Source organism: Liolophura sinensis, chromosome 1 (assembly GCF_032854445.1).
Source record: "Liolophura sinensis isolate JHLJ2023 chromosome 1, CUHK_Ljap_v2, whole genome shotgun sequence".
NCBI lineage: Eukaryota > Metazoa > Mollusca > Polyplacophora > Chitonida > Chitonidae > Liolophura > Liolophura sinensis.
This window is the reverse complement of record NC_088295.1, coordinates 3,382,515-3,404,771: the sequence shown is the minus strand read 5'-3', so window position 1 is coordinate 3,404,771 and position 22,257 is coordinate 3,382,515. Positions and strand designations below refer to the sequence as shown.

At 40.6% G+C, this 22,257-nt stretch overlaps 1 protein-coding gene across 1 annotated transcript; it reads left to right on the top strand.

Moving 5' to 3' along the window:
* The first annotated feature begins 88 nt into the window (after positions 1-88).
* Positions 89-21,414, top strand: LOC135477592 (uncharacterized). The gene is made up of 14 exons (XM_064757760.1): positions 89-431; positions 1,514-1,830; positions 3,272-3,435; positions 4,322-4,449; positions 6,746-6,899; positions 7,877-8,150; positions 8,452-8,695; positions 9,149-9,315; positions 10,403-10,685; positions 11,014-11,336; positions 14,443-14,887; positions 17,375-17,498; positions 20,165-20,286; positions 20,833-21,414. Exons 1-14 carry the CDS (start codon positions 179-181, stop codon positions 21,378-21,380), a joined length of 3,546 nt encoding a protein of 1,181 aa, XP_064613830.1. The 5' UTR covers positions 89-178; the 3' UTR covers positions 21,381-21,414.
* Positions 21,415-22,257: the final 843 nt, after the last annotated feature.

The following is a 22,257-nucleotide window of genomic DNA, read 5'->3' as shown; positions in this document are numbered from 1 at the left end:
ACTGATTGTTGGAATATGAGTTACTTCCCCTTGAAAGATCTTCACTGGTGCAACTCATTGCGGTCGTTGACTTCCGGGGTCATTTTCTAGCTGGGTATCCTTTTGGCGGGTGAAATTTTGCTGACTCGTAACTCGAAAATATCCATGTTAAGCACAAGTTGAAATTGTAATCTTCAAGATGTCATCGACCCTAAGTCAGGTGTATGACTACCTCAATGAACAGAAGTATCCCAAGAACACTAACGGATCTGAAAAGCGAACGCTTCGAAAGCGTACAGAAAATTTTGTCATTAAAGATGGCGTCCTGTATTATTGTATGGGCTGGAAACAAATGTCGGAGGAGGAAAGAAGCAACGCAAAGTTAAGAGAAGCTATTCCATCAGAAGAAAGGAAGATCAAGATTGTATCAACCATTCACATGAACGAATCAGGTGCTAAACAATCACTAAATGAGTATCCAGGAACATAATGTAGGACAATTTTCACATGGGTCGTAAGATTGAATGGCCTTGTCTAATTTTACCCGGGATGTTTCGCACATTGCCTACATCAATACCATAACATTTATTTACGTCTAATGTAATGTGAAAGTTACGTGTATTATTTTATAGAAACATATTAGGCTGCTTCCCATAACATTTATTTTTCATTTTTTCTTGTTATTTTTTGTTACAGTTAAATTATAAATTATATCATTCACCTTAGAAGACATGACCATGGTTCAAAAGACTTGTGTAGCCTGCATACTCAATCGACCTTAGACCATAAGCCCATGATCATTGAGATTTTCTGTTTCAGTACAATTCAGCAGATTTTACCCATATATATTGCTCTGCTGTGAGACGAAATCTTTCAAAGGACTAAAGTGAAACAAGAATAAAAGTACTGGCATTTAAGCGTCCACTCTGATCTATTATACGAACACTTGTTACCCGTAAGGCGCATTTACATGTTATTGTTGTCATATAGACTCGTCAAATTCGACAGTTGGAAAGAGATAGGAAGTTTCATAAGCGACTCTCAGACGCTATTTGTAGATTGCTACAGATCACATGAACAGCACAGGTTCTTTTTTTCCATTCGACGATGAATTTGATGTGCCGACTCGACTATGGCCGCAATGCACTTAGGCCTACGCATGAAAGCAATTTCCACATTCAAAAAAAAAAAAAAAAAAAGGTCTTCACAGTGCAGAGATATTCTGCCCTTTTCAACAGAAAGAACACAGATCTGAAGTGAAATTTTTATTGTGGGCTGAGCAAGGCGTTTGGTGTACAGTTTACGTGTAGCGATACTAGGATGGGAGTGTATTGCTGTAAGACAGAAATCCATTTGCCCATTGCACATGAGGTTACTGATTTTAAATTTGGCTCTTGTCTTGGTAGGTTTGTCAGCTGCCTGGTCCCAAAAGCAAGCCGTCACACGACTGAAGGTGTTCTGAAAACAATAATTGATTATAATGTACTATAACAGATGTGTGATTACTAATTGTGATCTGATAAAATGTTTACAGGTGGTGGTGTGCACCTTGGATATGTCAAGGTACTGAAGAAGCTATCCAAGGACTACTATTGGACAGGCATGCACCGTGATGTCCGAAATATACTGAAGATGTGTCATTCATGTGCGATGACACGGGCGATGGTGCGAGATGACGACAACATGGACTCTGGTGATGAGGATGTTAACACCAGCCCGACAGATGCAGCTCTTTTGGGGTCTCAGAGCAGTGTTGGTAATGGACAGCGCATGAACTCGAATAAAATGATGGAGAACATATTTTGTACGCAAAACGACTTGGATACAGATGGAAAACACTTTTGGGACGTGGTATGAATGTTACTGACGCTTTTTTCTTAGTTTTAATTATCTTACATGCCATCCATGTACCTGTACTTCTCCAGCTGTCCAGGTTTCTAGATTTGTTTCATAATGATTCCTCACATATAATTAAAACTATTATGAATGTTTTGTCTTATTTTTGACATGTATGGTAGCTGTTATTCTGCTGGTCCAAACCACCAACAGTAGGGGACATTTGGCAATACATTCAGAATGCCTGTTGAAATTATTATGTCCACATGTACAAGATGGGACAGAGATCTGTGGGCCGTTCCCTGTCAGATTGTACATGATCCTTTTCTTCATAACAGATTGAACTGAAGAAAATTATACTTGATCCTTTTCTCCATGACATGTCGAACTGGAGATCATTGGGCCGTTCCCTGTAAGATTGTACATGATCCTTTTCTTCATAACAGATTGAACTGAAGAAAATTATACATGATCCTTTTCTCCATGACATTTTGAACTGGAGATCATTGGGCCCTTCCCTGTAAGATTGTACATGATCCTTTTCTTCATGATAGGTTGAATTGGAGGTCTGTGGGCAGTTCCTTGTAAGGTTGTGCATGATCTTTTTCTCTCACATGGATTGAACTAAAGATCTTTAGGCTGTTCCCTGTAAGATTGTACTTGACCCTTTTCTCTGTGGCGGGTTGAACTGGAGATCTTTGGAATGTTTTCTGTAAGATTGTACATGATCCTTTTCTTCATGACATGTTGAACTGGAGATCTGAGGGCCATTCCGTGTAAGGTTGTACTTGATCTTTTTCTTCATGACATTTTGAACTGGAGATCATTTGGCAGTTCCCTGTAGGATTGTATTTGATCCTTTTCTCCATGACATTTTGAACTGGAGATCATTGGGCAGTTCCCTGTAAGATTGTACATGATTCTTTTCTCTGTGATGGGTTGAACTGAAGATCTTTGGGTTGTTCCCTGTAAAATTGTACATGATCCTTTTCTCTATGACAGGTTGAACTGAAGATCTATGGGTTGTTCCCTGTCAGATTATACATGATCCTTTTCTTCATGACAGGTTGAACTGGAGATCAGTGGTGCCGTTGCCTGTAAGATTATACATGATCCTTTTCTTCATGACAGGTTGAACTGGAGATCACTGGTGCTGTTCCCTGTAAAATTGTACATGATCCTTTTCTCCATGACAGGTTGAACTGGAGATCACTGGTGCTGTTCCCTGTAAAATTGTACATGATCCTTTTCTCCATGACAGGTTGAACTGGAGATCAGTGGTGCTGTTCCCTGTAAAATTGTACATGATCCTTTTCTCCATGACAGGTTGAACTGGAGATCAGTGGTGCTGTTCCCTGTAAAATTGTACATGATCCTTTTCTCCATGACAGGTTGAACTGGAGATCAGTGGTGCCGTTGCCTGTAAGATTATACATGATCCTTTTCTTCATGACAGGTTGAACTGGAGATCATTGGACCTTTCCCTGTATCCCCTGATTCTGAACACTACAACTATGTGGTTCTATTGCTGGATGTATTCTCTGGTTGGCCTGAAGCAGTAGTGGTGGAGAACACAGACCTCTCAACTCTCACCGCAGCTGTCTTCACACTGATCTGCAGGTGAGTCAGCACTGGAACCTTGTCTTCTTTTAACGCATCTTCTACATGTTGGGGTGGGGCCTCCGTGGCTCAGTTGGTTAGCGCGCTAGCACAGCGTAATGACCCAGCAGTCTCACCAATGCGATCGCTGTGAGTTCAAGTCCAGCTCATGCTGGCTTCCTCTCCGGCCGTATGTGGGAAGGTCTGTCAGCAACCTGCGGATGGACATGGGTTTCCCCTGGGCTCTGCCCGGTTTCCGCCCACCATAATGCTGGCCGCCGTCGTATAAGTGAAATATTCTTGAGTACGGCGTAAAACACCAATCAAAAAAAAAAAAAAAAACATGTTGGGGTTGAGTGACACAGATTAACATTGTGCTGTCACATATGTGTATGGGCTGCCTCAGGAGATTTTCAGGAGCTCATGAATGTTAATTTGTTGGAAATACCACAGTTGAAAAAGGGGGAAAACAGTGTTACCAGCAAGGCTGTAATCCACAGAGCTACCTTATAACCCCTTAACAATTTTTGTAGGTCAAGGCATGTCAGCCAAGTTAGTAAAGCTTATCTTTATCACATATCTTGATCAAAGCTTTTTAAGCACAATAACTGTTACTGTTAAAACAAAGTGATTTGACAACAGTGATATCCCAAGCTTCCAGACTTTTATATTTCTTTTGTTTGAATAGGTATAGATTGTGTATATAGCATATTTTTGATAATAGCACTGAAAGTAATCCATGATCCCCCCCCCCCCCCCCCCCCTTGTCTCCCCTTTCCATGAATGTTGACAAATCATACGTAAGCCAATCCCAAGACTTCATAGTCATACATATATAATACACTGTAAAACATTTGCAAGTTGTTAACATCATATGTTTTGTATTCTTGCTGTGTTTCATTTTCAGGTTTGGGGTTATGTCCGAAGTTGTGTACAAACAAAGCAAATACTGCCGAGGATTAAAGCGTGTGTTTGGGGAGCTCCTGGCTGTTGACTGCCCTGTCAAAGTCAAGTTTAGGGAGTGGTCGTACCTGGGTAATTCTTAATGTCTAGTTTAGGCTCCGTGTACAGTTTGTACCCTGTCAGCATGCAACTGAGCACCGGTACTTTCATTTCTCCTAATAAACTTTACGGTACTGTGGCAAGTCCAACAAATGACATAAGGCCATACATGATTCAGTGTTTCAGTAAAATACCTGAAAATTTTATAAATAAATAGAGAATCTCCAACTAGTTAAAAAAAAATGAGTTAAAAAGCTGGAGTTGATGGAGGCTAAAAAAAAAACTAAACTGTTTTTAACTCTTGCTTAATAAACTTGATACCACAGGGTCACGGGTTGGAGATTCTGTTTATCCAGTGAATGGAAATTAAAAAAAAAAAAAGGGAGCTTACAGAATTATGCCTCCAATTAGCAAGATAATTTCATCGTGTGTCTGTTAACACAAGTGCATGCAGAAATGTGGAATAATTTAAGGATGTGAAATCAGACAGTTGATAAAATTAATTAAAACTGTGTAGCAGATGGAAGTTTCAAAACAATTTTCTGCACATGTTTGACTCTGTGAGTTACATGTTGTGGGGGAAATCAGTCATGATGATAAGAACTTGTAGCACACAGGTTAACGTGTGTGAGAACACAACAAGAGGATAGCGTGCATGCCAGCGTGTGTGGGAATACAACAGGAAGGTAGCGTGTACGCCAGCGTGTGTGGGAACGCAGCAGGAGGGTAGCATGCATGCCAGCGTGTGTGAGAATACAACAGGAGGGTAGCGTGCATGCCAACGTGTGTGAGAATACAACAGGAGGGTAGTGTGCATGCCAGCATGTGTGAGAATACAACAGGAGGGTGGCGTGCACGCCAGCGTGTGTGGGAACGCAGCAGGAGGGTAGCGTGCATGCCACCGTGTGTGAGAATACAACAGGAGGGTAGCGTGCAAGCCAGCATATGTGAGAATACCAAAGGGGGGTAGCGTGCACGCCAGCATGTGTGACAATACAACAGGAGGCTAGCGTGCATGCCAGCATGTGTGACAATACAACAGGAGGGTAGCGTGCACGCCAGCATGTGTGTGAATACAACAGGAGGGTAGCGTGCACGCCAGCATGTGTGAGAATACAACAGGAGGGTAGCGTGCATGCCAGCATGTGTGGGAATGCAACAGGAGGGTAGCGTGCATGCCAGCATGTGTGAGAATACAACAGGAGGGTAGCGTGCATGCCAGCATGTGTGAGAATACAACAGGAGGGTAGCGTGCATGCCAGCATGTGTGAGAATACAACAGGAGGGTAGCGTGCATGCCAGCATGTGTGAGAATACAACAGGAGGGTAGCATGCATGCCAGCATGTGTGGGAATGCAACAGGAGGGTAACGTGCATGCCAGCATGTGTGAGAATACAACAGGAGGGTAGCGTGCATGCCAGCATGTGTGAGAATACAACAGGAGGGTAGCGTGCACGCCAGCATGTGTGAGAATACAACAGGAGGGTAGCGTGCACACCAGCATGTGTGAGAATACAACAGGAGGGTAGCGTGCATGCCAGCATATGTGGGAATGCAACAGGAGGGTAACGTGCATGCCAGCATGTGTGGGAATACAACAGGAGGGTAGCGTGCACGCCAGCATGTGTGACAGTACAACAGGAGGCTAGTGTGCATGCCAGCATGTGTGACAATACAACAGGAGGGTAGCGTGCACGCCAGCATGTGTGAGAATACAACAGCAGGAGGGTAGCGTGCATGCCAGCATGTGTGACAATACAACAGGAAGGTAGCATGCATGCCAGCATGTGTGGGAATACAACAGGAGGGTAGCGTGCATGCCAGCATGTGTGAGAATACAACAGGAGGGTAGCGTGCATGCCAGTATGTGTGAGAATACAACAGGAGGGTAGCGTGCACGCCAGCATGTGTGAGAATACAACAGGAGGGTAACATGCATGCCAGCATGTGTGGGAACGCAGCAGGAATGTTTACCATGTGTGCTAACGTTTACCTGATGAGCTACTTCCATGGCAATTGCACACATTGCAGATGATAGTGTCATATACTGAAACAAAGAAAGTTTGTACATGTGTAGCTTTTGATGGCCTGTTTTCTATCAGTGAACATTTGTGACCAAATGTGCAACAGATTTCGCATCAAGATTTAAATTTATTCTTTCAGAAAGTTTATAAAAAAATATTATGTGTGCAGATGCTTTAAAAGCCACTGCCTAGGTATAAAAAAAGTCACTAAATGGTGACATGCTGTGCAAAATTTTGCTTTATAAATATTAGTGACACGAAATGTACATCCACTGTTTTCTAATATACCCGACATCTTGTTCAGAAAGCCGATGGACAGAACTGAGGAAGTCTGTGGAGGAGTTTGTTGTGAATATGCCCACGGAATGGTTCAGATACATGGACTTGTGCCTGCTGCCTTACAGAATATCACGGGCAGAGGGCTTGGATTACACCCCTTCCTATTTGTGCTTAACTAGGTGAGCTACAATGGTTGACTGTCTGATGTGTTTCAGCATGATTTAGAATTTCTAATGCGGGGTGCAATTTGGCTACCTTGGTAACATTCTACCTTTTGCACTGATTGCTGCAATAGCTTTGTGCCCAAAAAGGTGAAAGTGATGTGTCCACTGTTGTATGATGCATGTGATTATTGTTGTGTGATGTATTGTGTGATGTGTGTGTCCATTGTGGTGTGATGTGTGTGTCCATTGTAGTGTGATGTGTGTGTCCATTGTGGTGTGATGTGTGTGTCCATTGTAGTGTGATGTGTGTGTCCATTGTGGTGTGATGTGTGTGTCCATTGTGGTGTGATGTGTGTGTCCATTGTAGTGTGATGTGTGTGTCCATTGTGGTGTGATGTGTGTGTCCATTGTGGTGTGATGTGTGTGTCCATTGTAGTGTGATGTGGGTGTCCATTGTAGTGTGATGTGTGTGTCCATTGTAGTGTGATGTGGGTGTCCATTGTAGTGTGATGTGCGTGTCCATTGTGGTGTGATGTGCATGTCCATTGTGGTGTGATGTGCGTGTCCCATTGTGGTGTGATGTGTGTGTCCATTGTGGTGTGATGTGTGTGTCCATTGTGGTGTGATGTGCGTGTCCATTGTGGTGTGATGTGCATGTCCATTGTGGTGTGATGTGTGTGTCCATTGTAGTGTGATGTGCGTGTCCATTGTAGTGTGATGTGCGTGTCCATTGCAGTGTGATGTGTTTAATCACTGGTGTGTGATGTGTATGTCTAGTGTGGTGTGATGTGTATAGCCATTGTGGTGTGATGTGTGTGTCCATTGTGGTGTGATGTGTTTAACCACTGGTGTGTGTATCCATTGTGGTGTTATGTGTGTGTCGATTGTGGTGTGATGTGTGTGTCCATTGTGTTGTGATGTGTTTAACCACTGGTGTGTGTTTCTTGGCTGTTGTTGTGTTTTTGTGTAAGGTATATTTTATGTGTGTACAGGGAGCTGAGACTGCCTGTGTGTGTCAACCATCAGACATCACAGCATCATGTGGAGTTACACCTGACAGAGAACCAGATTAACAAGTCTATGGCGAACATTAAACAGATTTTCCTGAACACACTGAAGGCCAGTAAGGGGGCCTCGCCAGTGGATGAGGATGGGGAGGAGAATACCTGGGACCCCCTCACCCAGGAGGATAAGCAGGATGACATGACCCCTGCATCACCTCTGACCCCAGCCACAGACAAGGGCCGAAAACTTAGGCGAACAAAGGTACGTCGGGAACCCATCAGCATCAAGCTTCTGTGTATAAACTGTCAGTAGGGAAAAGTATGTCATAAACTTTATTGTATAGTTGGCATTCATATGTGAAGTCTTCCAAAAGTGGACCTGTGGCTGTAATGTAGTTTTATCATGTGAGGTTTATTTCTATTTTTATATTGCAAATTTTAGCATCTTTTTTTTTTTTTCTTTTTTTTTTGGTGGGGGGGGGGGTTATTTCCCCATAATAATGACAAAGCAGTATATGTTAACATCTGTATCATGTGTGTACTATCTGTCATTCCATTGTCAGTCGGGCAGCAGTGTTAACAACTATGGCAACTTTTATGAAGCGATGAAGAACAATCTGCTAGGCCATGGCTATCCCCCAAACTACAGCCTCTGTATGAAGAGGAGCATGCGCAAAGTGAAAACTTGCTTCCAGGTTCTGGATGATAAGCTGTACTACAAAGGCAGCAAAGGCATACTGAAGGAGGTTGTCCTGTATGATGAGGATCGCTGGAAGGTGCTACAGCAATGTCACGTGGACAGCTCAGGTGGGCAACAGTTCATGCAGATCATTAGATGGTTGCAGTTACTATATCTATATATTTAAGTGGTATTCTATGCTGTACTCAAGAATAAGACAGTTGTAAAAATTACGAGGTATTCACCCATAAGACTTTACACAAGGCCTAAGCTGGAATCTGTGATATATGTTATTGTATTCAATGTCCTGTAGGGAATGTGTTACATAAAAGGGTAAGGGAGAGTCTTTTTCTCCACCACCATGCCCTGCCTTCTTTGTTCCGGTAGATATATTGAAAATGAATGAATTACAATATGATTGTTCTGTATTTAAACGTGTCGTAAATTAGGATCTGTGATGCGGTGTAACTATTTGTCTGACTATCACAGCTTCATGACTCGAGCAGTTTGCTTCTTGTCTCATCCACCCTATTTACTCTGGGCTCATCTTAATTTTGCTGAGGGATTGTTGCTAATTGCAGGCAGACATTTACATGTACGAGACACATACAGCAAGGTGTCTGAACACTACTACTGGAAAGGCATCTCTCTGGACACTCAAGCCTTCGCTCGTGCCTGCCCTCAATGTGCAGAGAATGCAGCCAAACAAAAGCGCACCCCTACAACCTATTTGGACAGTTCTTGTGTGGTGAGATACTTGTGGCAATCCTCTACTCTGCTATTAGTTTACGGTGAATCCCTTAGTCGCACCAGAAGCTGTCAATATTTCATCACTTCATTTTGTGATAAAATGCAAGCTGGCAGAAATTATAGACAAACAAAGGGTTTATCCTCCCCCTTCCCCAATTTCTCCCCCCCCCCACTTCCAATCCCACACACACCTTCTTACATGTTAGTAGTTTAAGGGGGATATGGCACCTTTCCTATACCTCCTTGCAGCGGTGTGCTCAGGTTTCGCTATATTAGGCCTTAACTACAATATACTATACAAATCATTGTCGTTCTCATTTGACAACACAGCATCAGAGAAGGGAACATTATAAATTCAACATATTTTACATGTACATTAATAACCTTGACAAGAATTTGTGTTCATAACCAATTGATTTTTCTGTTAACATGACACTCACACAATTATTGTCAAACTTAGTACGCAGCCAAGGAGGTAAAATTGTATAGATTTGACACATATTTTATTGACTTTAACAAGGAGTTAAATTAAAATTGTGTTAAGGACATTTTATTTTGACCTACTGGTGAAATTAACCTCTCACTGTATACCAACATTGCCAGACAAACAACAAGGGAGATATTGCAACTTCAGCAGATTTTGTGCATATTAAATATGTTAACAAGCTAATTCAGCCCAATCATATCAAGGTTCCTTTACTCTGATCTACTGACCTAAGTTCATGCACAGCTCTCCCAGGTGTAAAGAGAAGGATATCATAAATTGTGAAGATTACATGTATAATAAGGCAGTTAAGTATAGTTTAGGTCACACAGGTGTAAAGAGAGGGATATCAAATTGTGAAGATTACGTGTATAGTAAGGCAGTTAAGTATAGTTTAGGTCACACAGGTATAAAGAGAGGGATATCAAATTGTGAAGATTACATGTATAGTAAGGCAGTTAAGTATAGTTTAGGTCACACAGGTGTAAAGAGAGGGATATCATAAATTGTGAAGATTACGTGTATATTGAGGTAGTTAAGTATAGTTTAAGTAAAACTATAATGGTAATCTCTCAGGCCATTTTTTCATGTATTCTTTCAGGAGAGTGGTAGTGTTAAGGACTGGTATTCAGATTGTACTAAGGATTACATGTCACTGATGGAGTACCTGTGTAACAAAACCTTACCTGAGGGTCTCACCAACAAAAAGGCTCTTGCATTCAAGACGAGAGGCAATATGTATTCCTTGGGAGATGATGGTATTCTTTATTATAAAGACACTAATTATGTGGACAAATCTGGCAATCGCTTGATGCGAAAAGTCATCTTTACACCTGAGGATAAAGAAAAGTGCATCAGAGAGTGTCATATAATTGAAACTACAGGTTAGGGTTTGTATCAGTATTTCCTAAATGTTACAAGAATCCAGTCACTGTGATGTAACACAAAATTGTTCTGTTAATGTTACCTAACATGTTCTGCTGTTTATAGAAAGTTTACATCTGTTATTGTGGCAGATGGTTGTAGCCCTTTTATCATTATGGTAATTATGTTGTTTATGGTAAGGAAATCTTAATGTAATATGTAGCTGAAGATAAAGCATAGCTGCTGGGATATTGACTTAGATGTGTGGCAGTAAAGTGTATAGGTTTGTTTTCAAGATAAGCGTATGTTCCAGTAAAGTTTCACCAAGCAGTCTATTTTTTTGATCAGGTGAACACAAAACAAAAAGTAACACCCACAGCAGTGTCTCGCTGAAGTACTACTGGCCTAACATCGCGCATGAGGTGGCCAGATTTATCCAGAGGTGTGAAATCTGTACTGCACCTCCGTCAGGGGAGACAACTGAAGCAGCCCCTCATACAAGAGCTTCTGTGACACCAGTGAAAAAGGGGCGTCCACGAACACGAGCCATTTCTGCTGCAGAGTTGGAGACAGACACATCCCTAGAGGAAGTTACTCAAAAGAAGCGTATTAAGTTAGGAGTGGACCAAGAACAGAGGCAGGAACGATTTGCCAGGCTATTCAAGGCAAATGTCAGTACATTGTTTAATACACATTTCAGTACCACTGAGAATTAATAGAACTTTTGGTTACAGTTAAACAAATACTCTGATATGTTCTCAGAAGTCACATTACCTTCTACATGAATATTAAAGTTAGGTTAATTATTGTAAAAGACACAGCTGATTAAATATGGGACCGATAGGCCATGTTCCCAGTTTTCTTCCACTTCAGCTGCTCTGAATATTTGTACTTCCAAATACAGATCTGTACTCTTCCATTTAATAAGCTGGAACTCAGCCGTTTTGTGTGAGCTGTCCTCAACATACATGAATGCTGTACGCTACTAAAACATGTTTCCTGTAAACCTAACACAAATGTACCTCTTACATCAGCAGCAAGCCAAACTTTGCTAACCATCATTTTCAATTTGAGTTGGTTGCATTCGGCATCCTCCAGAAAAGGATTAACTCCTGGAATGATTTGATTGGAACCAAGGAGATGTACACCACCTAAAGGGCGAATGATACATTTTTTTGGGAATCTTAACCTTAATTTAGGTGTTAATAATGAACAGAAAAGAGAAAATTGTGTTGTGAAAGAAGGAGATGATCCTAATTTTGGGATGAGTAGTTAATAATGAACAGAAAAGAGAAAAATGTATTGTGAAAGAAGGAGATGATCCTAATTTTGGTATGAGTAGTTAATAATGAACAGAAAAGAGAAAATTGTATTGTGAAAGAAGGAGATGATCCTAATTTTGGGATGAGTAGTTAATAATTAACAGAAAAGAAAAAATTGTATTGTGAAAGAAGGAGATGATCCTAATTTTGGTATGAGTAGTTAATAATGAACAGAAAAGAGAAATATCTATTGTGAAAGAAGGAGATGATCCTAATTTTGGTATGAGTAGTTAATAATGAACAGAAAAGAGAAAATTCCATTGTGAAAGAAGGAGATGATCCTAATTTTGGTATGAGTAGTTAATAATAAACAGAAAAGAGAAAATTGGATTGTGAAAGAAGGAGATGATCCTAATTTTGGTATGAGTAGTTAATAATGAACAGAAAAGAGAAAATTGTATTGTGAAAGAAGGAGATGATCCTAATTTTGGGATGAGTAGTTAATAATGAACAGAAAAGAGAAAATTGTATTGTGAAAGAAGGAGATGATCCTAATTTTGGGATGAGTAGTTAATAATGAACAGAAAAGAGAAAATTGTATTGTGAAAGAAGGAGATGATCCTAATTTTGGTATGAGTAGTTAATAATGAACAGAAAAGAGAAAATTGTATTGTGAAAGAAGGAGATGATCCTAATTTTGGTATGAGTAGTTAATAATGAACAGAAAAGAGAAAATTGTATTGTGAAAGAAGGAGATGATCCTAATTTTGATATGAGTAGTTAATAATAAACAGAAAAGAGAAAATTGTATTGTGAAAGAAGGAGATGATCCTAATTTTGGTACGAGTAGTTAATAATGAACAGAAAAGAGAAAATTGTATTGTGAAAGAAGGAGATGATCCTAATTTTGGTACGAGTAGTTAATAATGAACAGAAAAGAGAAAATTGTATTGTGAAAGAAGGAGATGATCCTAATTTTGGGATGAGTAGTTAATAATAAACAGAAAAGAGAAAATTGTATTGTGAAAGAAGGAGATGATCCTAATTTTGGGATGAGTAGTTAATAATGAACAGAAAAGAGAAAATTGTATTGTGAAAGAAGGAGATGATCCTAATTTTGGGATGAGTAGTTAATAATAAACAGAAAAGAGAAAATTGTATTGTGAAAGAAGGAGATGATCCTAATTTTGGGATGAGTAGTTAATAATGAAGAGAAAAGAGAAAATTGTATTGTGAAAGAAGGAGATGATCCTAATTTTGGAATGAGTAGTTAATAATAAACAGAAAAGAGAAAATTGTATTGTGAAAGAAGGAGATGATCCTAATTTTGGGATGAGTAGTTAATAATGAAGAGAAAAGAGAAAATTGTATTGTGAAAGAAGGAGATGATCCTAATTTTGGTATGAGTAGTTAATAATGAACAGAAAAGAGAAAATTGTATTGTGAAAGAAGGAGATGATCCTAATTTTGATATGAGTAGTTAATAATAAACAGAAAAGAGAAAATTGTATTGTGAAAGAAGGAGATGATCCTAATTTTGGTATGAGTAGTTAATAATGAACAGAAAAGAGAAAATTGTATTGTGAAAGAAGGAGATGATCCTAATTTTGGGATGAGTAGTTAATAATAAACAGAAAAGAGAAAATTTTATTGTGAAAGAAGGAGATGATCCTAATTTTGGGATGAGTAGTTAATATGAACAGAAAAGAGAAAATTGTATTGTGAAAGAAGGAGATGATCCTAATTTTGGTATGAGTAGTTAATAATGAACAGAAAAGAGAAAATTGTATTGTGAAAGAAGGAGATGATCCTAATTTTGGGATGAGTAGTTAATAATGAACAGAAAAGAGAAAAATGTATTGTGAAAGAAGGAGATGATCCTAATTTTGGGATGAGTAGTTAATAATGAACAGAAAAGAGAAAATTGTATTGTGAAAGAAGGAGATGATCCTAATTTTGGGATGAGTAGTTAATAATGAAGAGAAAAGAGAAAATTGTATTGTGAAAGAAGGAGATGATCCTAATTTTGGAATGAGTAGCTGAGTCCACCGTAGCAATGGAGTCAAGTGATTGGAAGATAGCGATTGGCAAAGGTTGGAATTTGTCAGAGTGGGTGCATAGGTTACACTTGTACTTGCACTGATATGGTCTTTATTATTCCAGCATAATGTGGTGATATGAATTCAGAATTACTTTACTTTCGGGACAGTTCTTTGTGTGGTGTGCAACGTTGTGACTTTGAGAACAGAGCAGGCAGTAGGACATAGTTCCAGGCTAGTGACAGTAGATCCAGGGCGGTTGACGTGGAAGTTAAGCTAGAAACATAGCCAGCCAATCTCAGAGCTCAGCTGTGTGATGACTGCAAGTCATATAGTGTGTTGTATGTTAACATACAGCTATATGTAATACTGTGTGTTGTATGTTAACATACAGCTATATGTTATACTCTGTGTTGTATATGATGTGCTGTATGTTATACTGTGTGTTGTAAACAATGTTATGCTGTATTTTGTAGCTGGCTGCCAGTGGTAGTATTGAAGATGTGCAGTCAGATCACAGATACAGCATCCAGTCACCACACAAGACCACCATGGACACAAGCCATGACGGTATTCAAGAGAGCATGAGTGAGATTGCTGGTAATGAAGTGGAGATTCAAACAGGTGTGGCAGCTGCCCAACAGTCAGATATGGTGGGAGAGTTACTCCCCTTGAAGTCTTCCTCACTGGAGCCATTGAGTGCTGCTGTAGAGCTTGCACTGGCTGGGGAGAAGGTAGCTGAAGCTGCTGACAGTGCTAATAACAGTGAGCAGTGCACATCCCTGAGTGAAACAAACACCCCAGGGACAGATTCGGTGCCACTGAATTCCACAACAGATGGCAAAACAAAGGGAAAAGTTTGCAGAAAGTTCAAGTGTCCTCACTGCGACATGGTGTTTAGAGGGTCAATCAAACTTCAGGGTGAGTATGGTCTTCAGTACACAACAGGAGGTTGACTACCACTACTCTACTCATCCATCACAGTTTATCAGAGGCAATATTAAGTGTTTAAAAAGTTAGAAGTGTATTTTGAACTGTTGTCATATTATCTGTATATCTCAAACTATTCAAGATGGTTGATGACTTGTGTGTTTCAAATGGACTCCCTAACGTGTTGTGAGGTGTAACTTGTGATAATGTTTCCTGACTTATGTACCTCACTTGCAATGCTTTGCGGCCCGAGTATCTCTGCCAGGGCATTATCAGCCAAATATCGATCGTCCCCCTTATATAGTGTGTATTTCTTTGTTTTGAAGCAAGTGTATGTACATGTATGTTTGGATCCCATTCATTCCTTGACACAACATTATACAACGGCAATAAGCAGTGCTATGGATAGTGATACGCTTTTATCGAAACAAACAGCCTAGGCAACGGAAAGTCACTGAACTATCTGACAATAGAGGTGATAGCGAAAGAGGTCAAACAGCCTATGTAGCTTATGTTGTTGTTTCGCCACTAATTTTTATGATGCCTATTTTGCCTCAAAATAACCGTCCCCCTCAATAATCTTTAACAAGTCGATCTGTTGGTAGTTATTGTTTGGGATAGCACTTTTTTTACGTCTACTGTGAAATAAATTTATCCCATATATACATGGACTTGTTACTACAGGCACTTTCCACTCTGTATTGTGTTAACCTCTTGTCAGCATCAGTAACTAAGCCTTTCGACCATTGTAAAGTAGAACCTGATTGGGGTGTGCAGCAAGCATATTTATGAATGAAAGTGTAGGCTTTGAAGAGAAAATATGGCTGAGTAAATCAGGGTAGATGATGTTTGGACATCGCTAGCCTGATTGTGTGAAGAAATGGACTCCCTAACATGTGTTGTGAGGTGTAACTGGTGCTAATTGTTTATGACTTATGTGTTTCACATGGAATCCCTAGCATGTATTTCACATGGACTATCTAATATGTGTTGTGAGGTGTAATTGGTGATAATGGTTCATGACTTATGTATTTCACATGGACTCCCTATCGTGTGTTTCACATGGACTCCCTGTCATGTGTTTCACATGGACTCCATATCATGTGTTTCACATGGACTCCCTAACATGTATTTTTAGGTTACCCGGGACATGTCTCTTGTGTCTGAATGGACTCTGTAGCATGTATTTCACATGGACTCCCTATCATGTGTTTCACATGGACTCCCTATCATGTGTTTTCACATGGACTCCCTAACATGTATTTTTAGGTTACCTGGGACATGTCTCTTGTGTCTGAATGGACTCTGTAGCATGTATTTCACATGGACTCCCTATCATGTGTTTCACATGGACTCCCTATCATGTGTTTCACATGGACTCCCTAACATGTATTTTTAGGTTACCTGGGACATGTCTCTTGTGTCTGAATGGACTCGCTAGCATGTATTTTACATGGACTCCCTAGCATGTATTTCACATGGACTATCTAACATGTGTTGTGAGGTGTAATTGGTGATAATGGTTCATGACTTATGTATTTCACATGGACTCCCTATCATGTGTTTCACATGGACTATCTAACATGTGTTGTGAGGTGTAATTGGTGATAATGGTTCATGACTTATGTATTTCACATGGACTCCCTATCGTGTGTTTCACATGGACTCCCTAACATGTATTTTTAGGTTATCCAGGACATGTCTCTTGTGTCTGAATGGACTCGCTAGCATGTATTTTACATGGACTCCCTAGCATGTATTTCACATGGACTATCTAACATGTGTTGTGAGGTGTAATTGGTGATAATGGTTCATGACTTATGTATTTCACATGGACTCCCTATCATGTGTTTCACATGGACTCCCTAACATGTATTTTTAGGTTACCCGGGACATGTCTCTTGTGTCTGAATGGACTCGCTAGCATGTATTTCACATGGACTCCCTATCATGTGTTTCACATGGACTATCTAACATGTGTTTCACATGGACTCCCTATCATGTGTTTCACATGGACTATCTAACATGTGTTGTGAGGTGTAATTGGTGATAATGGTTCATGACTTATGTATTTCACATGGACTCCCTATCGTGTGTTTCACATGGACTCCCTAACATGTATTTTTAGGTTACCTGGGACATGTCTCTTGTGTCTGAATGGACTCGCTAGCATGTATTTTACATGGACTCCCTAGCATGTATTTCACATGGACTATCTAACATGTGTTGTGAGGTGTAATTGGTGATAATGGTTCATGACTTATGTATTTCACATGGACTCCCTAGCATGTATTTCACATGGACTATCTAACATGTGTTGTGAGGTGTAATTGGTGATAATGGTTCATGACTTATGTATTTCACATGGACTCCCTATCGTGTGTTTCACATGGACTCCCTAACATGTATTTTTAGGTTATCCAGGACATGTCTCTTGTGTCTGAATAGATCAGAAGTGTTACTCTGGTTTTGTTTCAGTTCACCTTAGTTCTCACACCGGGGAAAAGCCGTTCACGTGTAAAGTCTGTGGTGCTAAAGTGCGCACCACCAAGAGTATCCGGCAGCATGAGCAGCGTCACCGTGGGGAACTCACTGGCAGACGGTGAGTTATAGCCTCAAACTATATTGTGTGAATGGGAATACCATGTGGGCACCAGATGAAAAACCCTGACTGATGTGAAGCATGTATATTTTGGGCTGTTGACCCATTGACTGTTTGAACAAATATTGTGCGCATATGACATGATATTCACCTGTTGTGAGTAGTGCTTCCCCAATGGTACACCCATCGTCACTCACATACCTAATATGTCTACCACTGATGACTGTAACTTGAATATCTGACATAGCTCTTCATCAAACTTGATCAGTTAGTTGTAGTGCTTCCCCAATGGTACACCCATCGTCACTCACATAATTAATATGTCTACCACTGATGACTGTAACTTGAATATCTGACATAACTCTTCATAAAACTTGATCAGTTAGTTGTAGTGCTTCCCCAATGGTACATCCATCGTCACTCGCACACCTAATATGTCTGCCACTGATGACTGTAACTTTAATATCTGACATAACTGTTCATCAAACTTGATCAGTTAGTTGTAGTGCTTCCCCAGTGGTACATCCATCATCACTCGCGTACCTAATATGTCTACCACTGATGACTATAACTTTAATATCTGACATAACTGTTCATCAAACTTGATCAGTTAGTTGTAGTGCGTCCCCAGTGGTACACCCATCGTCACTCGCATAATTAATATGTCTACCACTGATGACTGTAACTTGAATATCTGACATAACTCTTCCTCAAACTTGATCAGTTAGTTGTAGGGCTTCCCCAATGGTACACCCATCGTCACTCGCATAATTAATATGTCTACCACTGATGACTAACTTTAATATCTGACATAACTCTTCCTCAAACTTGATCAGTTAGTTGTAGTGCTTCCCCAATGGTACGCCCATCGTCACTCGCATACCTAATATGCCTACCACTGATGACTGTAACTTGAATATCTGACATAACTGTTCATCAAACTTGATCAGTTAGTTGTAGTGCTTTCCCAATGGTACGCCCATCGTCACTCGCGTACCTAATATGCCTACCACTGATGACTGTAACTTTAATATCTGACATAACTGTTCATCAAACTTGATCAGTTAGTTGTAGGGCTTCCCCAATGGTACACCCATCGTCACTCGCATACCTAATATGCCTACCACTGATGACTGTAACTTGAATATCTGACATAACTGTTCATCAAACTTGATCAGTTAGTTGTAGTGCTTCCCCAATGGTACACCCATCGTCACTCGCATACCTAATATTTCTACCACTGATGACTATAACTTTAATATCTGACATAACTGTTCATCAAACTTGATCATTTAGTTGTAGGGCTTCCCCAGTGGTACACCCATTGTCACTCGCATACCTAATATTTCTACCACTGATGACTGTAACTTGAATATCTGACATAACTGTTCATCAAACTTGATCATTTAGTTGTAGTGCTTCCCCAATGGTACATCCATCATCACTCGCGTACCTAATATGTCTACCACTGATGACTGTAACTTGAATATCTGACATAACTGTTCATCAAACTTGATCAGTTAGTTGTAGTGCTTCCCCAATGGTACATCCATCATCACTCGCGTACCTAATATGTCTACCACTGATGACTGTAACTTTAATATCTGACATAACTGTTCATCAAACTTGATCAGTTAGTTGTAGGGCTTCCCCAATGGTACACCCATCGTCACTCGCATACCTAATATTTCTACCACTGATGACTGTAACTTTAATATCTGACATAACTGTTCATCAAACTTGATCAGTTAGTTGTAGGGCTTCCCCAATGGTACACCCATCGTCACTCGCATACCTAATATTTCTACCACTGATGACTGTAACTTTAATATCTGACATAACTGTTCATAAAACTTGATCAGTTAGTTGTAGTGCTTCCCCAATTGTACACCCATCGTCACTCGCACACCTAATATGTCTACCACTGATGACTGTAACTTGAATATCTGACATAACTGTTCATCAAACTTGATCAGTTAGTTGTAGGGCTTCCCCAATGGTACATCCATCATCACTCGCGTACCTAATATGTCTACCACTGATGACTGTAACTTTAATATCTGACATAACTGTTCATCAAACTTGATCAGTTAGTTGTAGTGCTTCCCCAATGGTACACCCATTGTCACTCGCACACCTAATATGTCTGCCACTGATGACTATAACTTTAATATCTGACATAACTGTTCATCAAACTTGATCAGTTAGTTGTAGGGCTTCCCCAATGGTACACCCATCGTCACTCGCATACCTAATATGCCTACCACTAATGACTGTAACTTGAATATCTGACATAACTTTTCATCAAACTTGATCAGTTAGTTGTGTCTCATTGAACACAATATGCGGTACTCGTTTTCTCCAGGTTCTGCAGAGTTTCCTCCACCCATAATCCTGACTGACTGGCATCGTGTGAAGTGAAATATTAAGCTTGACTCTTTACCCCTCACAAATGAAATGAAATCCTGGCTCAGCTGTTGTGTTATGTCATATTTGGCTGATGAAAAACTCCAGCTGTTTATTTCCATTTGAAAACCTGTGCTCTGTAATTACATAGTGAAACTCCTCTGCCCCCCCCCCCCCCCCCCCCCTCCCCGTTCCCAAACCTTTCCACCAGAGAGGCTGATGGTGAATGTTGTACCTGTATTGTTCTTATCTGTTGTCAGATATTTGTGTGATGTTTGTGGGAAGGACTTCAAGTCAAAAGTACGACTGAGGAGCCACAAACAAACTGCTCATAAGAAGTCCTGCGCTTGCCCCTCCTGTCACAAGATTTTTACATGTCAAGGTGGGTTTCTGTGCTGTATTCTTTTTACTTTAATCCTGCTTGTTTGCATGGTGGAGACCTTGTGCTGATTCAGACAGGCAAAACATTGACTTGTTCTGACTGTGGCCTTTCAGCAGTCAGCTGGACACTTCGGTTTCCTTAATCTATAAACATGACCAGCATAAAACAAATTCTTATGTACAACATTCAAACACCAATCAGAGAAATATTTAAATGATGGACGTTAAACATTTGTCCTGACCAAGCTGTCTGTGATCACCACAACACTACAACATGTGATCTAGCTGACATCACTAGCCAGGCAAATGCTAAGCTATATTTCTCTGGTTTTCTGATGACATTCACTTATATTTTCAGCTGGGTTTGTGAATATGTGTTTGTGTAAAAATATAAAAACATTTATAATGATAAAGGCCAGACATAAGTAAATAAATTTTCAGAAATAATGTAATTTGACAAATGTAGATAGACTTACTTAAAAGAGGTGTACATGTACATTGAAATAACCACCAGGAATGTAGTAAATGGCGTGTTTTATTTTGTCAGTCTCCCTGGACAGGCATAAACAGGTCTGCACTGCAAAAGAGGCACTGGTGTGTAAGATATGTGACCGAGTGTGTTCGACTCAGTCAGAGTACCGGGCTCATGTGCTCAACCATGCTGGTCTAGAGATGCGGCAGCAGTTAGAGCGAGTGGGCCCAGGGGAACAGAGTATGGGAGTGACAGTAGAGGAGACAATGGCTGCTACCTCAGGTGTGGTGGAGCAGCAGGAGGAGGGGGAGGAGACTGAGGAAGGACTGGTACAGATAAAGATAGAGATCCCTGAAGGTATGGAGCTGGACACTCAGTACCACATCCAGGAGACTGTAGCAGGTCAGCATCAGGACATCATCATTACGCACAGCACGGACACCAATGCTGACACCGTATTGACCAGCCAGGGTCAACTGGAATCCTCGCTCTTGCAGCTAGCGGAGCAGGTTGTACAGCCAGGCCAGGGAGATAAAGAAATCAAGTATCAGATTCTGTACCCAGACAATGCTGGACACATTGTTATCCTAAATCATGAACCCACAGACACTACTCAACAGTAGCACAGTCCTACATTCTCCTCAGCTAACAGGTTGTACAGAGATATCAGGTGTCAGATTCTGTACCCAGACAACACCGGCCACATTGTCATCCTATAGCATGAACCCACAGACACTACTCAAGAGTAGCACAGTCCTACATTCTCCTCAGCTAACAGGTTGTACAGAGATATCAGGTGTCAGATTCTGTACCCAGACAACACCGGCCACATTGTTATCCTAAATCATGAACCCACAGACACTACTCAACAGTAGTACAGTCCTACATTCTCCTTAGCTAACAGGTTGTACAGAGATATCAGGTATCAGATTCTGTACCCAGACGACACCGGCCACATTGTCATCCTATAGCATGAACCCACAGACACTACTCAACAGTAGCACAGTCCTACATTCTCCTCAGCTAACAGGTTGTACAGAGATATCAGGTATCAGATTCTGTACCCAGACAACACCGGCCACATTGTCATCCTATAGCATGAACCCACAGACACTACTCAACGGTAGCACAGTCCTACATTCTCCTCAGCTAACATGTTGTACAGAGATATCAGGTGTCAGATTCTGTACCCAGATGACACCGGCCACATTGTCATCCTATAGCATGAACCCACAGACACTACTCAACAGTAGCACAGTCCTACATTCTCCTCAGCTAACAGGTTGTACAGAGATATCAGGTATCAGATTCTGTACCCAGACGACACCGGCCACATTGTCATCCTATAGCATGAACCCACAGACACTACTCAACAGTAGCACAGTCCTACATTCTCCTCAGCTAACAGGTTGTACAGAGATATCAGGTATCAGATTCTGTACCCAGACAACACCGGCCACATTGTCATCCTATAGCATGAACCCACAGACACTACTCAAC

Excerpts from the sequence above, each read along its gene's own strand:
- LOC135477592 (XM_064757760.1), top strand. The coding sequence starts at position 179 with ATGTCATCGACCCTAAGTCAGGTGTATGACTACCTCAATGAACAGAAG. Across the intron at positions 8,151-8,451 it reads GAAAACTTAGGCGAACAAAG|TCGGGCAGCAGTGTTAACAA; the intron begins GTACGTCGGGAA and ends TTCCATTGTCAG. Across the intron at positions 17,499-20,164 it reads GGGGAACTCACTGGCAGACG|ATATTTGTGTGATGTTTGTG; the intron begins GTGAGTTATAGC and ends ATCTGTTGTCAG.